This window comes from Microplitis demolitor, chromosome 8, assembly GCF_026212275.2.
Source record: "Microplitis demolitor isolate Queensland-Clemson2020A chromosome 8, iyMicDemo2.1a, whole genome shotgun sequence".
In the NCBI taxonomy this organism is placed as follows: Eukaryota; Metazoa; Arthropoda; class Insecta; order Hymenoptera; family Braconidae; genus Microplitis; species Microplitis demolitor.
The window spans coordinates 17,722,922-17,742,048 of record NC_068552.1 but is presented as its reverse complement, the minus strand read 5'-3'; the positions used below and the strand labels follow the sequence as shown (position 1 = coordinate 17,742,048).

The 19,127-nt window shown below is 31.8% G+C and overlaps 3 protein-coding genes across 8 annotated transcripts; 2 read left to right on the top strand and 1 right to left on the bottom strand.

The window, feature by feature from the left end:
- Positions 1 to 69: 69 nt before the first annotated feature.
- On the bottom strand, positions 70 to 2,440 carry LOC103578369 (uncharacterized). The gene is made up of 3 exons (XM_008559443.3): positions 2,174 to 2,440; positions 533 to 1,869; positions 70 to 456 (listed from the first exon to the last, which is right to left on the bottom strand). The coding sequence occupies exons 2-3, from the start codon at positions 1,805 to 1,807 to the stop codon at positions 247 to 249; spliced, it is 1,485 nt and encodes a 494-aa protein (XP_008557665.1). The 5' UTR covers positions 1,808 to 1,869; positions 2,174 to 2,440; the 3' UTR covers positions 70 to 246.
- Positions 2,441 to 2,940: 500 nt separating this feature from the next.
- On the top strand, positions 2,941 to 5,407 carry LOC103578370 (cytochrome c oxidase assembly protein COX18, mitochondrial). 2 transcript variants are annotated; one of them, XR_549457.3, is made up of 7 exons: positions 2,941 to 3,511; positions 4,156 to 4,293; positions 4,372 to 4,519; positions 4,588 to 4,712; positions 4,778 to 4,888; positions 5,000 to 5,282; positions 5,366 to 5,407. XR_549457.3 is itself a non-coding variant. In XM_008559445.3 (6 exons), the coding sequence occupies exons 1-6, from the start codon at positions 3,062 to 3,064 to the stop codon at positions 5,174 to 5,176; spliced, it is 1,149 nt and encodes a 382-aa protein (XP_008557667.2). In that variant the 5' UTR covers positions 2,941 to 3,061; the 3' UTR covers positions 5,177 to 5,326. The 2 variants fall into 2 exon arrangements, 1 of the variants encoding a protein (XP_008557667.2); XM_008559445.3 differs by lacking the exon at positions 5,366 to 5,407 and having other exon boundaries at positions 5,000 to 5,326.
- Positions 5,408 to 6,509: 1,102 nt separating this feature from the next.
- Positions 6,510 to 18,288, top strand: LOC103578371 (uncharacterized). Of its 5 annotated transcripts, XM_053741464.1 has the most exons (24): positions 6,510 to 6,785; positions 7,045 to 7,216; positions 7,289 to 7,512; positions 8,030 to 8,383; positions 8,538 to 9,639; positions 9,863 to 9,982; positions 10,079 to 10,945; positions 11,185 to 11,273; positions 11,790 to 11,938; positions 12,009 to 12,464; positions 12,537 to 12,751; positions 12,866 to 12,978; positions 13,057 to 13,201; positions 13,282 to 13,382; positions 13,445 to 13,620; positions 13,687 to 13,973; positions 14,046 to 14,437; positions 14,509 to 14,721; positions 14,789 to 14,914; positions 15,090 to 15,242; positions 15,353 to 15,502; positions 15,715 to 15,946; positions 16,088 to 16,267; positions 17,064 to 18,288. In XM_053741464.1, exons 1-24 carry the CDS (start codon positions 6,732 to 6,734, stop codon positions 17,198 to 17,200), a joined length of 6,207 nt encoding a protein of 2,068 aa, XP_053597439.1. In that variant the 5' UTR covers positions 6,510 to 6,731; the 3' UTR covers positions 17,201 to 18,288. The 5 variants fall into 5 exon arrangements, with proteins under 5 accessions (XP_053597439.1, XP_053597438.1, XP_014298608.1 ...); XM_053741463.1 differs by having other exon boundaries at positions 7,045 to 7,512; positions 9,863 to 9,949; XM_014443122.2 differs by having other exon boundaries at positions 7,045 to 7,512.
- The last annotated feature ends 839 nt before the right edge of the window (positions 18,289 to 19,127 follow it).

Genomic DNA, 19,127 nt, shown 5'->3' with positions numbered 1-19,127 from the left:
AGGCATGAATAAATTTTTATCATGGACTGATAATGTAGGAAATAAAAAAATTTAAACGAAAAAAAATAATAATGTTAATTAAACTTTTATTTTTAACAAAAAATTGCTTTACATTCAAGTATAAATTAATAATTAGTATCTAAATTGCAATTTAAACTAAATTTTGAATTGAATTATTTGCTAGCATTAAATTAAAAAGGCTTCATTTATTCCTATGAGGGTAATTATCATCATTTATTCGCGTAGTCAGTCTTGAGTAGCAAAACGTCCCTGCCAAATGCTCTGCCGATGATCTGCTGAAAGTATTGGGTTAACAATATGACTAATTGAATTTATTCTACCGCGGAATCGTTCCCGGTCTCGTGCTATTTCTTCCCAGGGTCCTTTACGTGCAGCACGATATGCATAATTCCATTTAATCATCGTGTGGACCAACGGTTTCAAGTTAAAACGTACCTAGAACATCAACAAAACACTAATTAGTACTTGCTAATTATTAGTAATAATTAATTGAGTAAAAGTGTATAATTACTTTATGACTAGATGGATCATCATCATCTGACTCCTCGCTGAGTGAAAACTGATCGTAATCAGGACATTGAGCCGGCAAGTCATCAGTAAAGACAATGAAACTGCCGTCTGACTCAACAGAACTTTCGGAGTAACGTCTGGATCGATAATCAGATTTAGAAGTAAATTCTTTAGTGAATTTATCAAATGAATCATTATCATTATCATTATTATCATCTTGCTCATCGCCGCTTGATGAACAAGTTTCTAATTCCACATGCGACTCTTCAAAAACAATAAAACTACAGTCAGACTCAACAGAACTCTCTGATAAGCGCCGAGTTCTGGAGCTGAATTCACATTTAACAGAAGTGTATTTTCTAAGGATTGACTTTGAGCTCTCCAAGGACTCATGGGTAATTTCAATATTCTGTGAATTCTCAGGTACACTGTTCGGACACGAAAATTTTACCAGATCATCATCTGATTCCATTGACTCTTCAATCTCCATCTCCGGAGATTCTCCGCACAGACTCTTCTCGCCATCAACTATTTCTGGTTTCCTGCAAAACTGGCACTTGTTCATCTCTTTGATACTCTCCTCAATAGCCAGCTCCAGAGAAATATCTTCAAATGATTCTTCAGCGTGATTTAGATGCTCGGTCCAGGTGTGCCGGTAGATGTTGTCGATACTCAGAAATTTTTTATCCGACAATTTACCAGGTCTTGTAAATATTTCTGGTAAATAACTCGTGCTGATTTTATTATCCTGGAATTTTCTAGAAGAATCCAAACTACTGTTCATGTCTATATCTCTATTAATACTCATGCTCATACTCAAATCCATGTCCGCTGTATTTATTTCGTTACTTTCCTCACTATTAAAAGGTACGTTAACATACAAATTTTTCGATGGAATGACATCACCATTAGATACGACTGTTACTGACAATTCTTCATCAAAATTAGGAACTACATTTGGTAACTTACGTACTAATTTTTTAACTGAACCAAACATACCCACCATACTTTGGATTATTCTTTTTTTGCTTATACTATTACTCATTTTTTTATAACCCGTCTCACTACCATGATTTTCTGCTGATGAAGCATCGGTACTCGAGGATTGAAACATCGAGTTCGAGGAAATGCATTTAGACCCCAGTGACAGCAGAGAATCTTTTATAATTCCAGATCTGTCATTTGAAAAAAAGTTTATTGCAGGCGGATATGATGACCCCAAGAGTATCGGGATGTCTAGAGTCAGGGACCTTGATCTCCTTGGAGAGCTCTCCATTTTTAAATTTACAAATTTATAGATTTAAATTTTCTGGTAAATTTTTATTTTCCTATCAACACCTGGAACAAAAATTTATTTTACTAAAACTGTAACAAAACGGACATTATTGGGGACATAAAATGATAACGTAGACAAATACTAAAGTAATTATGATAAAAAAAAATAATTAAATATTTTCTGATGCAATAGTTTTTATAAAAGCATATGGCGGAAAGTGAAAGTAAATAAATGTCGTAAATAAACTTGAGCACGTGATAACTGAAAAATATTTAAAATTAATATTTTTATGATAAATTATGAATTATTAATAATATATCAAGTATTTAATAGGGTTTACTTATGATATATTTTAATAATAATTACCCATTTTAAAGACATTCCAAATTTCGTGTGTTTATGCCACCAAATAATGAACAAGTAAAAAATAATTCAGCTTTTAATTTATTTTTACAATCAATTAAAATATTTTTTGATATACAGTTCAAATATGAGGACTTTTTAATTGATAATTTATATAATTCCATGATAACAAGGCACTTGGTCAACAAAATTACAAATTAAAGTTTTATGAAGCCATTTTTCTGTTGTAAATTATGATAGAATTCGCTGCTTGTTGGTTATGAAATTTACTGGAAGTGCAAACAGAAATTTTCCATTTCCTTAGCTGAGATTTATTTTTTAAAAGGCTAGAGTGAAGCAAACATCAGACAAATTTGAAATTATAAATACATACAGTAAATAATTAATAAAATAAAGTTTTTAAAAAATGCGCGCTTACAAATTTTGAAATTAATAAGTGCATTTTTTATAAATATTATTTTTTAAATTATTTATAATTTTAAATTTGTCTGATGGCTACTTTACAGTCATGACTAGAGCGTGAATGTAGCAGATATGAATCAAATTTTAAATTATTAATAAATTGAATTAAACAATTTTTATAAAAATACAGATTTTTTAACTCTACAGGTGCGCATTTTTTATTTTTATTTAATTTACGTTTTATTTATTTATTTAAAAATAATAATTTCCAAATGTCTCCTACGTTCAGTCATAAGACTATCGGATAATTAGAAATTAGAATACTATTTTATCATCAGCAACTAAATAGTCTGGTTGGTGATAAAATTCTTGGACCCTAACCTAACCCTAGATGTGGATTTGAAAATATTTAGTTTTAAAATTTAAACCTGAGAATAAACTTAAAAAAGATGAATTAAAATAATAAATTATTAAGTACTTTATTACAAAATGTATAATTTAAAACTTCAAAGGATAATTATAAATGATTACAAAATATTAATTAGGAAAAAAAACTTTGGAAGTGTAAATGAAGGATTTAAGAATTGCAGATCTATTTGTTTACAAAATAATTTAAATTTTAATAAATTAAAAAATGAGGATGGATTGGGAAGAAGTAATGGATTGTTTAAATGTAAGAATGTTAATATTAATAATAAATTATATCAATCAAGAACGTATGCTAGTTCTCCATTGCCGCTGGATGACACTGATTTCAGCCCACCGATTGTTCGATACGAGGGAATTATGAAATTATTTGTTGACAGTCCGCCTATTGAATTTTGTCAAGAATCATTGGTGTCATTGCATTCAAGCACTGGGTTACCTTGGTGGGCTACTATTGTGCTTGTCACGTGTACTGGCAGAACACTTGTCACCTTACCTTGTGCATTGTACCAGGTTATTATACTTTATATAAATTTATTTATTTTATCTCGACTAATTCAAATCTTGGATTTCGTTAGCACACGGAAATGGGACTCCAGCTATTCAAATTTTGTTGGGATGTTGAGAAATTTTATGTTTTATGTGGGTCAAGGTAGCAGACAACTGATAGTTTTTTTATTTTTCAATAAAGTAGTTTAAGATTGGTTGGAAAAATTTGAAAAAAATTCAAATTTTTTTTTAGTTTCATTATTGTTACACTTTGCTGTCAATTGTGTCCTTGCTGACCCTGTTACTGGTCAATAGCTATTGAGTCTTTTGTAGAAAAATTCAAATTAATTACTGAGGAGTTCCCTAAATTTTTATAAGCAAATAAATTATTGACGTCTAGTATTTTTATTTTTCATACCTCATTCGATCAAATTAGAAATAAATTAATTTTTTTGAACCTCAGGCATGAAATGAACTGACATTGATGTATTTTTAATCAAACACGTAATTGAAAAAAAAAAGCCCGCAAACATTCAATTTTGAAGTTTAGTTAGAAAGATTTTAGAAAAAGGAAAACTGGGAGTCCCACTCCTGTATTTACCCGATTATTTATTTATCAAAATTATTTCTGCATCTAAATGATAACTAATTATTTTTAAATATTCCAGCAATATATATTTGCTAAATTGACACATCTTAAATATGAAATGAATGAAATTGTCAAGGACTTAAAACACGAAACAAATGTCGCTGTTACTATTTATGGATGGACTGAAGCGTATGGCAGAAGTGTTTACAATAGATCTGTAAGTACTGACTACTTACTAAAATAATTTATATGTTACTTGAGTTCCAAAAAATTTATTTCTCAATTCTGATTGCAGCTAAAAAAACAATGGAACAAATTAATTATTCGCGATAATTGTCATCCAATGAAAGGACTGATTTTGATGTTAGCGCAGGTTCCTCTGTGGGTTATCTTGTCTGCCAGTTTTAGGAATTTATGTTTCATGTTACCTCAGCCTACTACAGGTAAGTTTGTCAATTTACTTACTAGTTTATTGATCTACTTTACAATTTAAATAATTGAAAATTTCCAGCTGCTCAACAGACATTTCTAGAGCTATCAGTTGAAGGATTCGGATGGATTTCTAATCTCACTGCTGTCGACAGCTATTATATTTTGCCCATTTTAGTCGGAGTTTTTACTTTAGCCAACATTGAGGTAAGTTTTTTTTTAGGAAATTTAAATATGAAATAATTTTATTAACTTAATGTTTTTATTTACAGATCGTACATATGCTAAAAACAAAAGATCCTTCAAAGACGCAAAAATTTTCTCTTTACTTCGGAAGAGCGATATCATTGATAATAGTACCTCTTGCTTGTATAGTTCCATCTGTAAGTTAATTAATTACTCAACTAATCAGTCAATTAATTAATAGTTCATTACACACCTAAGCGTGTAATATACTTTTTTAAAATGATTAATTTTACTTTTTATTATTGCAGGGAATGAGTCTTTACTGGACAACAAGCAGCGCATATAGTATCTTTCAAAATTTGTTAATAGTCTCGCCAAAATTCCGAAGATTTTCTAGAATTCCCGAGACAGAAGAAGATCGTGAGCACCCGTACCGATTTCTTTTTGACAAGATCAAAAAAAGAATCGGTTTAAAAAATTCTTAAGTTATTATTTAAAAAAAAAACATTCTAATCAATGTCAAATTAATTTATTAATATCATGTCATTAGTTTATTATCAATTATCATTTATGATAACAATATACCGAAAGGTAATTTGTATATATATTGTGAAATATATTGTTGGAAATTTCTACTTAACAATTTAATTAATTAATTAATTTTTACATTCAAGGTATTATTTAAGCAAATGACGTTTTCGTTGGTTTGTTTAAACTTCTCGAAGATTTTTATAAAAAAAATTACTTACGTAATTTGAATTGTTTAATGATTGAATAATTACTTTCATAAATTACTTGGAATTGAAGAGTGAGTAAAATGCAAGATGTAAACAAAATAATTACTTATGAATTAAAGCATTTAATTGCTATTTAACAAAAACTTGTCAATCATCTTACTATTAAATATTTTAATTTATTTATTTAATATTTAATTACAAAATTTAATTATTGAAACCACGACAAAAAACAAAAATTTAATTTAAAGATTTTTTTAATTAATTTGAATTTATTTATTTACAAAAAAATTAATAGACGCCTGCTGCTTTTACCGTCACTTAAAAACTATTCAAAGATTTATTTATTTACAAACTTGTTATCTAATATTTAATAATTTTTAAATAAAAATTTATCAACATTAAACTTGAATTAATTTTAATTGAATAGATCGCGCTTTTAATCACAATAATTACTCATCAATTCGTAATAAAAAAAACCCAAGATAAATTGATTTTAAGAAATAAATACCGAGAAATATTTTATTATCTAGAGCCGACGAATAATTGTAAATAAAAATCCAGATGTGGTAACCACTTGCTAATAAATCAAAAGCAACTGTGCAACATTAACTACTAAAAATTATATTTATCAAATTTCTGTATGTTTAAGTGTATATTCCTTAAAAATTATGAGTAAAAAAATTTAATTAAATCAATTTGAGACGTGCATCTGCATTACTAGTAAAGTGAAATATTAAATTGACTGGAGTTGTGAGCCGGTCAATTGGTAATTTATCATTCCTTCAATTCCATTAATAAATTTATTATTGTCAATGTATGATGTACAGTAGTAATTCACAATTAGTTTATGTAATTGAAGATGCTGCGCAAAAGTAGGGCACATAATTTAAAATAAAGCGCTCAGTGTTTAATGGACACGAGGAAACAGACTGATTCCAGCATTGAACCGAACGCGGGACCTTTACCCTCGGCTTAGCTGATAACCTTCTGCTGGGAAATGCTTCATATATCTAACAATATATATATTTATATTAATATCAATATTATCGTGACGTTTTTTCGTCACAAGACAGCAAGACAGCGAGCAGTGTTGACTTAAACGCTTTACCAAGTAGACACACTGACAAGTGTCTTTAATAAAACTACTTTATATATATTTATTTTACATAGATATAGATATATATTTTCCTATATATTTAATAAATATTCCGATAGTTCAATTGCTTCATTCAGTAGCTCTATGACATGTGCAAGAGTGTCATGAATATATTCATAAAATTTAAGTGATCAAATTATTTTAAATATGAGGTTTCATATTATTTTTATATTTATTTTTTTCCTGGAAATTGTTTACGGAGTAAGTAATTTATTATATTTTAATAATGAGTTAGTGAAAAAAATTATTTAAATTAATAAAATTTAATTTAAATTTAAATTTGAGTTTGAATTTTACTACTAAGAGACTGAATGAATGCTTTTAAAATTTTTGTTTGATATGTAAAACCAAGTAAGCATGAATATTAAGCGTAGTGAAGATAAAAGATAAGATAGTAATGAAAGGTAGTAATTTAAAAAAAAAAAAGAATGAAACATGTGTTCTGGGATTATTATTGTAGATTTATGATCCAGCATTAACGACAACAAAACCACCAAAGCGCCGAGAATCTTTGCCTTGGTATTTGTCAGGTGAAGATTCCGTACCACCCGCGGAATTCATCCTGCCCCCTAGAGAACCGGAAACCCAGACACTGAGTAATCTGCCCGGTGGTAAAACTCAGAGCAATTGGCGTAAGAATTCCGCAAGTGATATTGAACAGCGAACTGAACTTTCATATAATAATTATTTAAATTACGACAAAGCTCACAGATTTAACGATCAAGAGACGCAGCCTGCAATTAACGATGGCAGTAAAATTCAAAATAAATTTTCATCTTACAATTTAAATGGTAATTTGTACGACCGAAATTTGGCTGAAAGTAAATCGAAAGATGTCAAAGGAAGTGTTAAAAATATATATATAAATAAGAATAAAATACTTGTACCGGAGCAGAGTCTCTATGAAGGAGTAACCGACGATTTAAATGTACGTTTGCACGTTTATTTGATAAATAATTAACGAATGCTTGTTAATATTTATTAAAAAAATTTTTCACGAGAAAAATCTAAAAACTATTTGATTTAATAAAACAATTAACATTTAAATTATGCTATGATTGCACGCATTGGACATTTAAATTTTTAATAATGGCATGAATTAATTTTACCTCTGGAAAATGTGATACAATTAAATTTAATAATACATATTTAATCGATTAATGCATGATGCGAAACAGGAGTTAACTTTTTAATTAAATCACCCAATGAAAAGATTTATTGCCAGTATTGATTATTATTTTAAAGGTTTCATTTACTACTAACTCTTGATCTAGTGAAATAATTAAACGCTTTGCATTGCATCGGTCTCCGTTTAAATTTCAAATTTTTTGAATGAAAATTAACTTCTGCTGGAATCGGAGTAGAAAAGTTGAGCTTGAATCGAAGATTTGGCATGCAAACTAATGGGCGATAATTGAATAATTAAAAGGAATTTCTTTCGACAGAAACCACGTAAGGAAGCGATAGTTAGATCTGAAGGTGAATTTTCAAACGTAGCCAAGTATGATCGTGTGGTAGGAGTTGAGTGTCCGTATCCGGAAGCGACTGGCCAGTTTATTTATCCAGTCGATTGTAATTTCTTTGTGAATTGTTGGAAGGGACGTGCTTTTATTCAGCCGTGCGCACCTGGAACTAGATTCAATCCCGAAACCCTCGAGTGCGATTTTCCCCACAAAGTTAAGTGCTACGGTGGAGAGTTGGCTGACTTTGTTGGATCGGATTACTCCCAACCGGAAATTCCAGGAGCACGAGAGCCTTTGTCTGATAAATATTCTACACTAATTACTGCTGAATTTAATGTATGTGAGATTATAGAATTTAAGTTTGATCAAACTCACTCAGAAGTTTGTAAATCTATTGATAATTCCTTTTGTAAATTTGTAGAGATTAAAACTTACTACTTATCTGTTAGTTTACAGTTTAATCAGTTACTTTATTTTTTATTTTTGTTAGAGATATGAACCGAAATGTCCGGAACAAATGACTGGTTATCTACCGCATCCGAATGACTGTAAAAAATTTCTTCAATGCGTCAATGGGAGAGCGATAATTAAAAACTGCGGCACTGGGTCAGTATTCAATCCTATAAATGGTCTCTGTGATTGGCCTAAGAATGTATGGGGGTGCGAAAATGTCATCGAAGAAACCCAAGACCCACCGTCTCTGTATTTGTCTCCGCCGCGATCCTCACCAATGTCGTCACCCCTCAGAGATAGTTCGTCAAGTTATGCAGTTCCAAATAATCAAAATACTTGGAGACCAATACCAGCTCGACAACAAGTGATTCAACCGGTAGTTTGTCCGCGCGATTTCTCGGGACTCCTGAAGCATCCCACGGATTGTGGTAAATTTTTACAATGCGATCATGGATCAACTTTCATAATGGATTGCGGCCCGGGAACTGTTTTTAATCCCAGTGTCAGTGTCTGCGATTGGCCGTACAATGTACCAGGCTGTGATAAAACAACCGGAAGTAACGGAGCACGTGAGGGCCGTATACAAGAGTCAGATTCTTGGAATAGTGCTCAAGGAAATTTGAACAATGGATTCAGTCAAAATCGTCCGAGTTATAATCAAAATAATCGTCCTTGTTCATATCCGGGTTGTTCGAATCCAGGACAGGGTCAAGTACAAGGTCAAGGATATGGACAAGGAAGATTTCCACCAAGACAACCAAGTCATCAAAATTACCCACCAGTTATTGACAACAGACCACCTGCAAGAACAAATTCTTATAATCCGTCACAAAATACACCAAATATTTATCAAAATCACCCTAATCATGATATTTATAATAAGCCAAGAGAGTTGCCGCCATATCAAGGCAACATTTATGTTGAAGCAAACAGAGGAAATTCCCCAAGTCCTGGTAATAACCAATGGAAACCCATTACGGATAACCAATGGAACAAACCAACTTGGAGACCTATTTATTCTGACTCAACAACAAAGCCCACTGTATTGAATGGCCACGGATATGGATATGAACCTTCTAACAGATTTACTCCTGGCCGGTGGCCTGATGGAAGCGCGTCGCCAAATCCAACCAATCAAGGTTAGTAACGCATTTATATTAGTACCAGTGCGTAAAGCTGCTCTACAAGCTTCTTTGAAGCTCTTGTAACTAAAACCTTTCCTCAGCATATTAACCAATACTCGCTCTTACATATGTCTATTTTCTTACAATCACAAAAAAGTATTATATTAAGAAAATCCAATCTCAGTTAATCCAAATTGAACAGCAAATACTAATTTAGCAGCATTGATAAATTTTAAAGGACTTCCAATAAGTTTGACGGATCAGCTCAACTACCGACCGCCAATACCAGATAATTCAAAGACGGATCCCTGGTCAAGTAATGCAGGTATTTATAATCAAGCTAAAGGTCAGCCGTCAGGTATGAATAGATTCCTAAATTCAAAGTATTATTATATATACATATATTTATTTTTTTTAAAAGTATATAAATCAATACCTATTGCTGTACTTTTAGCCACTCCATCTACGCAGTCAAAGTCACCTGGAGTTTACGTCAACATAAATGGGACTCGTGTCTACGGGCATTATATTTTGAAGAGTGATTCAAATGCTACAAATACGAATAAAAAATCACCTAATTTCGGTTACGGTGCGAAGGGTTATAATAATACAAATATTAATGCATCTAAATGGAAGCCTGGTAATAATTCATACCCAGACATTCATCCTCATTCGACCAGTCAGTCGAATCCTACGAACCATTACCAGCAAAACAACCCGTCATGGAAGCCCATTAAGCACAATAATAAGACGCAATATACCGTGAACAACCACTTTAATCAGTCTCACATCGGGTGGAAGCCTGAGAACAAAACAAACATCGATTTATACAACCATAAGACGCGTATTCCACCCACGAGTACATCGAAGCCGGTTCATCCTCACGAAGAACCCGACGATGTCGGTAATTATAATATTCGCAATGAAAGCCCTGGTACTACAACTGATGCTTTTATTCCGTCTTATTCTGCGCCTGTTACTCCTCCGACAAATAGACAAGAGAGAATTTTACCTGACGGTTTATCAGAGCCTTGGGAAAAGCCGGATACAAATGCGCCGACGGTATCGATTGATGAAGACAACATTAATTACGGGTACGACGACGAGCTGGGTTATGAAAATAAAATAAATTCAGTGTCTGTTGAACCCAGCATCGATAGATATGATGTCGATGTCCTGGATATCGACACGTGGAAGCCGAAAGTTGTAAATAAGAGCAAAAATAAAACCACCACTGAGAGTACCAGCAGCGTAATGAAGATTGATGTAAAGACCGTGGATCTAGATATTTTTAATGCTGAATCTGCGCCTTGGAAGCAAAGTAAGTAATTTTAATATAAATAAGTAAGTAAGTAAAGTAAGTAAATGTACATTAAAAAGTTGCACTGAGTTTTTTATTTGTTTTTTTTTTTGTCGTTACTTTTCTGGTCTTTGTCGACGCTTTTAATGAATTTTTAGCACTGCTTGCTAGCGGCACCAATCAACGTTTTAATATTTATTGTAATTTATTATCCATTTTGTTCTATTATTAAGCGAAAAAAATTTTTTATTATTCAACAGTCGAGAGGGCCTTCCCGGTTTATTATGTTCCGCCTGTTCACTCACTCGGTCATACGGACACGAAATTAATTACTCCTTTATCCGGCCAGGTATTGTGTTTTAATATTTGTTTGATTGTTTTATTTAATTTAAATATTAAAAGGCGCCGTTACGTTTTTAAATTATGAAAATATATATATATATATATACATATGTTTTTATATTCTGTAAATAAATTTTATTTTAACAGCTTCTATTGTTTCAATATTTTTATTTTAAAAGCGTAAGCTTTAAAATAATTAATCTTTTTTAAAAATAAAACTTTTTTTAAAATCACTAATCTTTTACAAAAAAAAATTGAATTCAAATTTTTAATTTCTTGGATAGCGCCAAGAAAATATTTTTTTAATTGTAATAAAAATTACAGGACTTGCCCTGTAGCAGCAACAGGAAATCTGTTTAAGAAATTTTTATTAAAATAAGAAATATTGTACTTAAGTTTAGTGAAAATTTTAAGTTTCAAGTTTTATAAATCAAGCAAAAAAGTTTTCTTGAACTTAATTTTATTTTCTTTAATTACTGAGTGAGATTAACATTTAATTAAAAGTTTTAATATTTAACTGCAGATTTTAAGACTGCGAGGCGGATCCAGTAACAGAGACGGATACGTTGAAGTTCAAGGTATCGAACCTGGATGGGGACTTATCTGTGATACTAAATTTGGATGGACTTTAAAAGAAGCCAATTTAGTGTGTCGTCAACTCGGATTTACTAGGTTTAATTAATTAATTAATTAATTAATTTAACAATTAGTTTTAATAATTACTGACGAGTGAATTATTTAGAGGCGCGGAAACAGCTTGGCAAGGACGAACTAAAAAGGATGATACACCAGAGTGGGTTGCCGCGACGAGTGTCCAATGTCAGGGGAACGAGACTAATTTCCAGACATGTAAATTTACTCACGGAAGTGAGTGCGACATTGAACGGGACGCAGTCGGAGTGAGTTGTCTGCCTAATCGAGTTGCTTATTGTCGAGGTGATGAGACACCCCATGACGGGAACTGCTACCACCTCGCAGACTCAAGCTCGGGATTAAATCACGCCGAGGCATTGAAATACTGCGCCTCGAAGAATGCCAGACTCGTTGACATCACGAGTCAGGGCGAAAATAATTTTATTTCCGAGTGGTTGATTCAAAGTCACCCGGATATCGAGTCAATTATGACCTCGGGAATTGGGTTTACGACTTTTAATCGGTCTATTTGGTTGTGGGAAGACTCAGCCAAAGCTAAATTCAAGTTGGTTTTATTTTACATATAATTAAATAGCAAGTTTACTTTTGTAAAGTAAAAATTTTAATCTACTTGTAGATTTTCGAAATGGTGGCCTGGGTGGAAAGATGAGAAAAAAATCCCACCGTGGGCGGGGTCAAGACCCGTTTGTATAGTAATGAAAAAAAAATATCCTTGTTACAATAATCCTGACTCCACGTGCATGTCTGATTACTTTTTCTGGGACATTGAAGACTGCGCGGCCTCCATGAAGGGCCACGCTTATGTTTGTAAAAGACCTTATGATGACATAAGTACGTTTGTTATTAAATCCTAGACTGCAATATTTGACTGCTTATCTCTCTTATCAACTTCCAACTCCATAGTATACATAACTGTCTCAATATTTAACGGTTTAATATTTACAGGTTGTGTTTACGGTAAAGGACATCAGTATCTAGGTAAAGCCAGCGTTGCGGCTTCGGGTAAACCTTGTTTGCCCTGGAACCATACATCCGTGGCTTATCCTCTTCTTGTAAACGTATGTTAAAGTACATGTTTGAATTTTAAAGTCAACAGATAAATAAATAAATTAGTTTCGATTTTTTTTTAAATTCAGGTCTTGGATCGCGGGGTCAGAGAAAAATTGAAGACTCATAATTACTGCAGAAATCCGAACCCTATGAAAGACTCGAAGCCTTGGTGCTTTACTGGAGTGTCTGGAGAACAAGAATATTGTGACATTCCTTCTTGCGGTCATATCGGTAATTAAAAGAACAATAATGATAAATTTTTCATAGTTTTGTTTGTAAATAATTTTATTAATATTCATTTAAATCAATAGGCACAGTAAGGTCTCCAGTAGGCGGGACATGTAAAGAAGGACATTTTGAATGCTTACCTGAGGAATGTATTCCGTCTCATTGGGTCTGTGATGGCGAAGCTGTAAGTTTTGCTAAAATTTTTAGTAAGCTATCAACTATTTCAAATATTCATCAATTTTCCAGGATTGTACGAATGGTAGAGATGAGCTCTTGTGTTCCGAGCACCTAGATTTCTTTAAACGGACCCCAGACCACCGACTTTCTGGCCACGATGTAGAAAAATGGCTCAACACTCCACCAAAGACTTGTGCTTTGCGTTGCAAAGAAGCTAAATTTACTTGCCGCTCGTTTTCTCACAAGTAATTCACGGAATTAATTAAGGGGGTGGAGGAGATGTGGACTGATAATTAATTAATTTTTTTTAGGATAAATGAAAATTTATGTTTGCTGAGTGACAGTAATATCGGAGCCACTGGAGCGTTAGAAGCCGTCACAGGTTTCGATTATTACGAGATGATTGATCTGAGCGTTGATTGCACGGGCATGTTCGTTTGCAATAATAAAAAGTGTATCAATCAAACACAAGTATGTGATGGTAAAAATGACTGCAATGATCGCTCTGATGAAAGCACTTGTAAGCCAGAAAAATTGGATTACGGAATACGGCTGAGTGGTTCGGAAAATGAACACGAAGGTCGTGTTGAAGTTAAAAGTAAAGAAATTTAATTATTAATATAAAATTATTATTATTATTATTATTAATTTAATCTGAATCTATTTTTAGTAATGGGTCTCTGGGGACAAGTTTGTGATGACGGTTTCGGTATGATTGACGCTGACGTTATTTGCCGGGAGATAGGATTCGAATTGGGAGCTTTAGAAATTCGCCCGGGAGGATTTTTTGGTAACATGGATCCGCCGACGCGGTTTATGGTAGACCAGTTGAAGTGCAGAGGCAACGAAACTTCTCTAAGGGAGTGTGACTTTGACGGATGGGGAGTCCACGATTGCTCGCCTGAAGAAGCCGTCGGTGTCGTCTGCAAAACGGCCGTCGACACCTGCCCCGAGGGAAACTGGAAGTGTGACACCAGTCCCGTTTGCATTCCCACTCCCTTTATTTGCGACGAAGTCGTTGATTGTCCTGATTCTTCCGACGAAAGTTCTGCTCACTGTGATGTAAATTTTCAGTCATAAAATAATTATTGATTAAATAATAAGATAATTATTATTTTTTTTTTATTTCATAGGCGCCATTCGAAGTACGGTTAGTTAACGGAACTAATCCATCCGAGGGTCGTGTGGAAATTCGCCATCACGGTGTATGGGGTACCATCTGCGATGATGATTTCAGTCACGCCGCTGCCAAAGTCATTTGCCGATCACTGGGTTTCGGCGGCTCCGCAATCGCTAAAAAAGATGCGTTCTTTGGATCCGGCGAAGGCCCGATTTGGCTTGACGAAGTAATTTTATTTAAATTAAATAAAATCTAATTGATAAGAAAATACTACAAGTAAATATTTATTGCAGGTATTCTGCTACGGAAATGAAACACAAATTCATCGATGCGAGCACAGCCCATGGGGTCGAAGTAATTGCAATCATGAAGAAGACGTTGGAGTAATTTGCCAAGACGTTTCAGTAAATATCGAAGAGGTAACTGATGATATTTCTATTTGATTTATTACTTAGTCAATTACTGACATAATACTCATGTAACAAAATAATAAAACCAGAAAATTTTGTACGAATAAAATAATTTAACAGAATTAATGTCACTATTATTATTGATCCTTTGCGTTATTTATTTTTAAGTATTATTTTTTGATAGGACGATATTAACCGCGTGGTTACGGAGATAAATATCAATGACATTCTGCCGAGTAATTGCGGAAAACGGGCAGAAGATTTTAATAATGAAGAGGAAATATTTGCTAAAGTTGTTTACGGTTCATTGGCCCCGAAAGACTCGTATCCGTGGCAGGTAATTAAAAAAATAATGGCTATTATTATTGTTATTATTATTAGTACGAATAAATGATAGCAGAGTGATGTAAATATATGCAGTGATAATATAATATTTTTTTTATCTAGGCAAGTATACGAGTACGGGGTCACAGCAGGTCAAATCATTGGTGCGGTGCAGTCGTTATCTCTCCTTTGCATGTCTTGACAGCGGCCCATTGTCTCGAGGGCTACAACAAGGGTACTTATTTTGTTCGCGCTGGAGATTACAATACTGAGGTAATAAAAAATATTATATGTTATATTTATTTTTTTCGCAAACAAAAAAAATAAACTTATAATTACTTATTACGTTGGAAAAAAGTTTATAAGGATTTAAACTTTTAAAAGTTTGCGTCGGGGAATCGATGAAATTTTTTACCCAGCATTTTCCGAGCAATCATTTTTTTTTTAAGTAAAATATTTAGTAGTTAATTTAAAATTTTTAATAGATAGAGGAAGGCACCGAGGCAGAGGCAAATATAGAAGATTATTACATTCACGAGGAATTCCGCAAGGGTCATCGTATGAACAATGACATTGCTTTGGTGTTATTGAAAGGTCGTGGTATTCCACTCGGTAAGCACATAATGCCAATTTGTCTGCCACCGAGAAACGCAGAATATTCTGATGGGTTGAACTGTACGATCAGTGGGTTCGGGAGCATCGAGACTGGAAAATCTGGTAGGTTGGCATATCATGCGTTACTTGACTCTATTTCCCTCTTCCATCTCTTCCATTTCCGCTTGTTCGCCTCTTCCATTTCCACATTCACGTCCAACGTCAGTAGGTGAATTATAATCACAGAGATCCTTGATTTTATAGCGCACTCGAGAGATTTGCGTTTCGGATGGATTCCACTGATTGACCAAAATATTTGCCGTGCAGACTATGTTTACGGTGAAGGCGCTATAAGTGATGGTATGATGTGTGCAGGATATTTAAATGAAGGTGTAGATGCTTGCGATGGAGATTCCGGCGGACCACTTGCATGTCATCATAATGGTAATTCCATTCATTTTAATTTTTAATTTAATTTATAAATATTTATTACCAATTCAAATTCTGGTCTTTGTTATCAAGACCGTCTAGCTCTTTTTGTATTTATACTCATTTTTGAATTTAATAATCAGCCACTAAAGCTAAGTGAGTTTTCTATTTCGGCCATCGCTAACTACGGGAGTGCGAAAACATGATTAAATCCGTATTACGTAATTAATTGACTTGTCTTCACTCGCTTCATAAGCTTCAGACTAGTCTGTAATCCTCTTAGCAAATTATCAAAATCCTCTTGAATTATAATCGATAATTACTCAAAATAATTATACATTTTCTTGATTATTTTAATTAAGGCTATAAAACCGGTCGACGAAAAACTCTTGATTTTTATTTAAAGGCTATCGGTTACTGACTTTTGATTTAATTTTTTTTTACTAATAGAGATTCTAAATATCAAATAAAAAATTCTTATTTGCTTTAAAAAAAAATTCTAATTAATTTTACAAAAAAAATATAATGAAAGGTCACAAATAATAAATTACAAGAATATATAAGATGAATTTATTAATAAGTTAGGAAGGTACTTAAAAGTATTAAAAAAAAAACGTATCTCAGATGACCTTTAAAGGGTAAAAAAAAAATTTGTTTTATAAATTAAATTGCATATTTTAATGACAGTCCATAGTTAGTTGAACTTTTGAGTTTGAAAAACTGTTTGCTATAAAAAAAATTAACGAGTATTTTAAAAATATGATCCAACTTACACAGATACTTGTAATATGATGTCTTGATATCGATACAGGCGTGTTCACCCTTTACGGCATCACCAGCTGGGGTCAGCATTGCGGGAAAGCAAACAAGCCCGGAGTTTACGTACGTATTGCTCATTACCGAGATTGGATCGATAGAAAAATACGAGACTCGTTATCTGGGAGGTAGACCATGCACGACTGCAACTTAAACTTCCGAGTTGGTTTTTTATTTAAAGCCGCATCATGGAAACAAGGATACTTTAGGTTCTATCGATAATTAATAGACATAAAAATAAATAAATAATTTATGTGAAACATTTATTTTTAAGTTTCTATTTAAGTTTTTATTTCATTCTCTCGTTTCTTTTTCTACAATAATTTTAGTTGTTCTTTATCATTAATTCATTTTAATTTTTCTTATATATATATTTATATAATATCATAATAATAATATATAACGAAAAAGTATATATGTACAAGTCCCAACGTATTCGGTCGTAATACAGCGCAAGTAAAAACATTATTATTGTAAATTGACATATTTACACTGAGGACGGGTTTAAAACGTAAAAAGTTTTATAATTATTATTATTATTATTATTATTATAATTATTAATATTATTTATGTTTTACAAACATACAGTCATATATATTTTTAGTGCATGAATGTGTCGTGCGAACATTTTTATTTCAATTGATACAAATATTTGAACACAACTTAAAATTTTTCGTATAAATAATTACGACTTTTCTCACTTTTAGACACAGGAAAAATCATGATCGATACGTGGTAATATATATTTGTATATATATTATGATTGGTTGAGTTACTCGCGTGTCTAAAAATGAAAACAAATTTTTTTTTTCGTTTATGTGTTTGTATATATAAATGTAAATGTATATAGATTATTCCATTTATCGGCAACTGTATGAGGTGTTTTTATTAAAAGTTTCTGTCCATATAACTCTCAACGATATCATTTTCCCGATGAGATATAAATAACAACATCCATAATGTATATAATAATGTTTATTTGTACGTGCAAACGAACAATTTATATTTTCAAATTTTAAATCGTTAATATTTAAACACTTTGTATTTATTTATTTTTTTTTTTTTAAATAGATTAGTTTCACTCACGTGGAATGTGGGGTAAAATATTACACAGAAAAAAATTATTTTCTGACGTAAGAAAAATTTTGCACCATTACTTCAAGACAAAAACTTTCTTAGGACTGAAAAAAATTTCTCTCCTCGAAAAATTTTTTTTTTCATCCGAAGAAAATTGTTTTTTTTTTTTTTTTTAGTAAATAATGAAAAAATTTTCTTGAGGTGGGTAAAAATTTTTAGCGCCAAGAAATTATTTTTTTCTGTGTGTGTTTAATTTAAATAAAACCTTAATAAAATTTTTTTTCCTTCAAACAACTCAATTTATTTAAATATCTATAAATATAAATAGTTTAAAATATATAATTGTGTTTTAAAATTTAAAATCCGGATTTAAATAAATTGTTTAAAACATTTCGCTTGGCTGTCTTTTAAATTTATCGATAACTAATAACTAGTGACTAGAAAACAAACAATTATTTAAGATCTTCTTCATGTTCACGAGACATTTTATTTAATGCTCGTAAGTTTATGATACTTGATTTATTATAATTGTCTAATTTATATTTTTTTTATATATAAGTCAAGTTTTCATACGTCAATACAAGTATTATATATATTTAATTGTGTATATACTCTAAACAGACTCTTTCATTCGACCATAAACTAATTTTTTAGCTCCATTACCACAAGATTACGAATACGTACACGTAAGTTTAATTTTTTTTTCTTTTTTCCTTTTTTTTTTTTTTTTTACTATTTACAGTGGAACTAATAGTAAGTGTCTCATTATAATTCAGTACTATAAGACATGTATTTTATTTATTATTATTATTATTATTTATTACTTGTTTTTGCGTCTGTATAATAAAAGAGATTGACGTAATTGCTTAATTAATATTTTTAGCAGTCCGTTAATACAAAACGCAGCGGATTTAGCGAAGCGTTTTTAAATTAAAATCACTTTATAAAATAGTAAATGTAATAAAAGATTAAAATTCAGGTT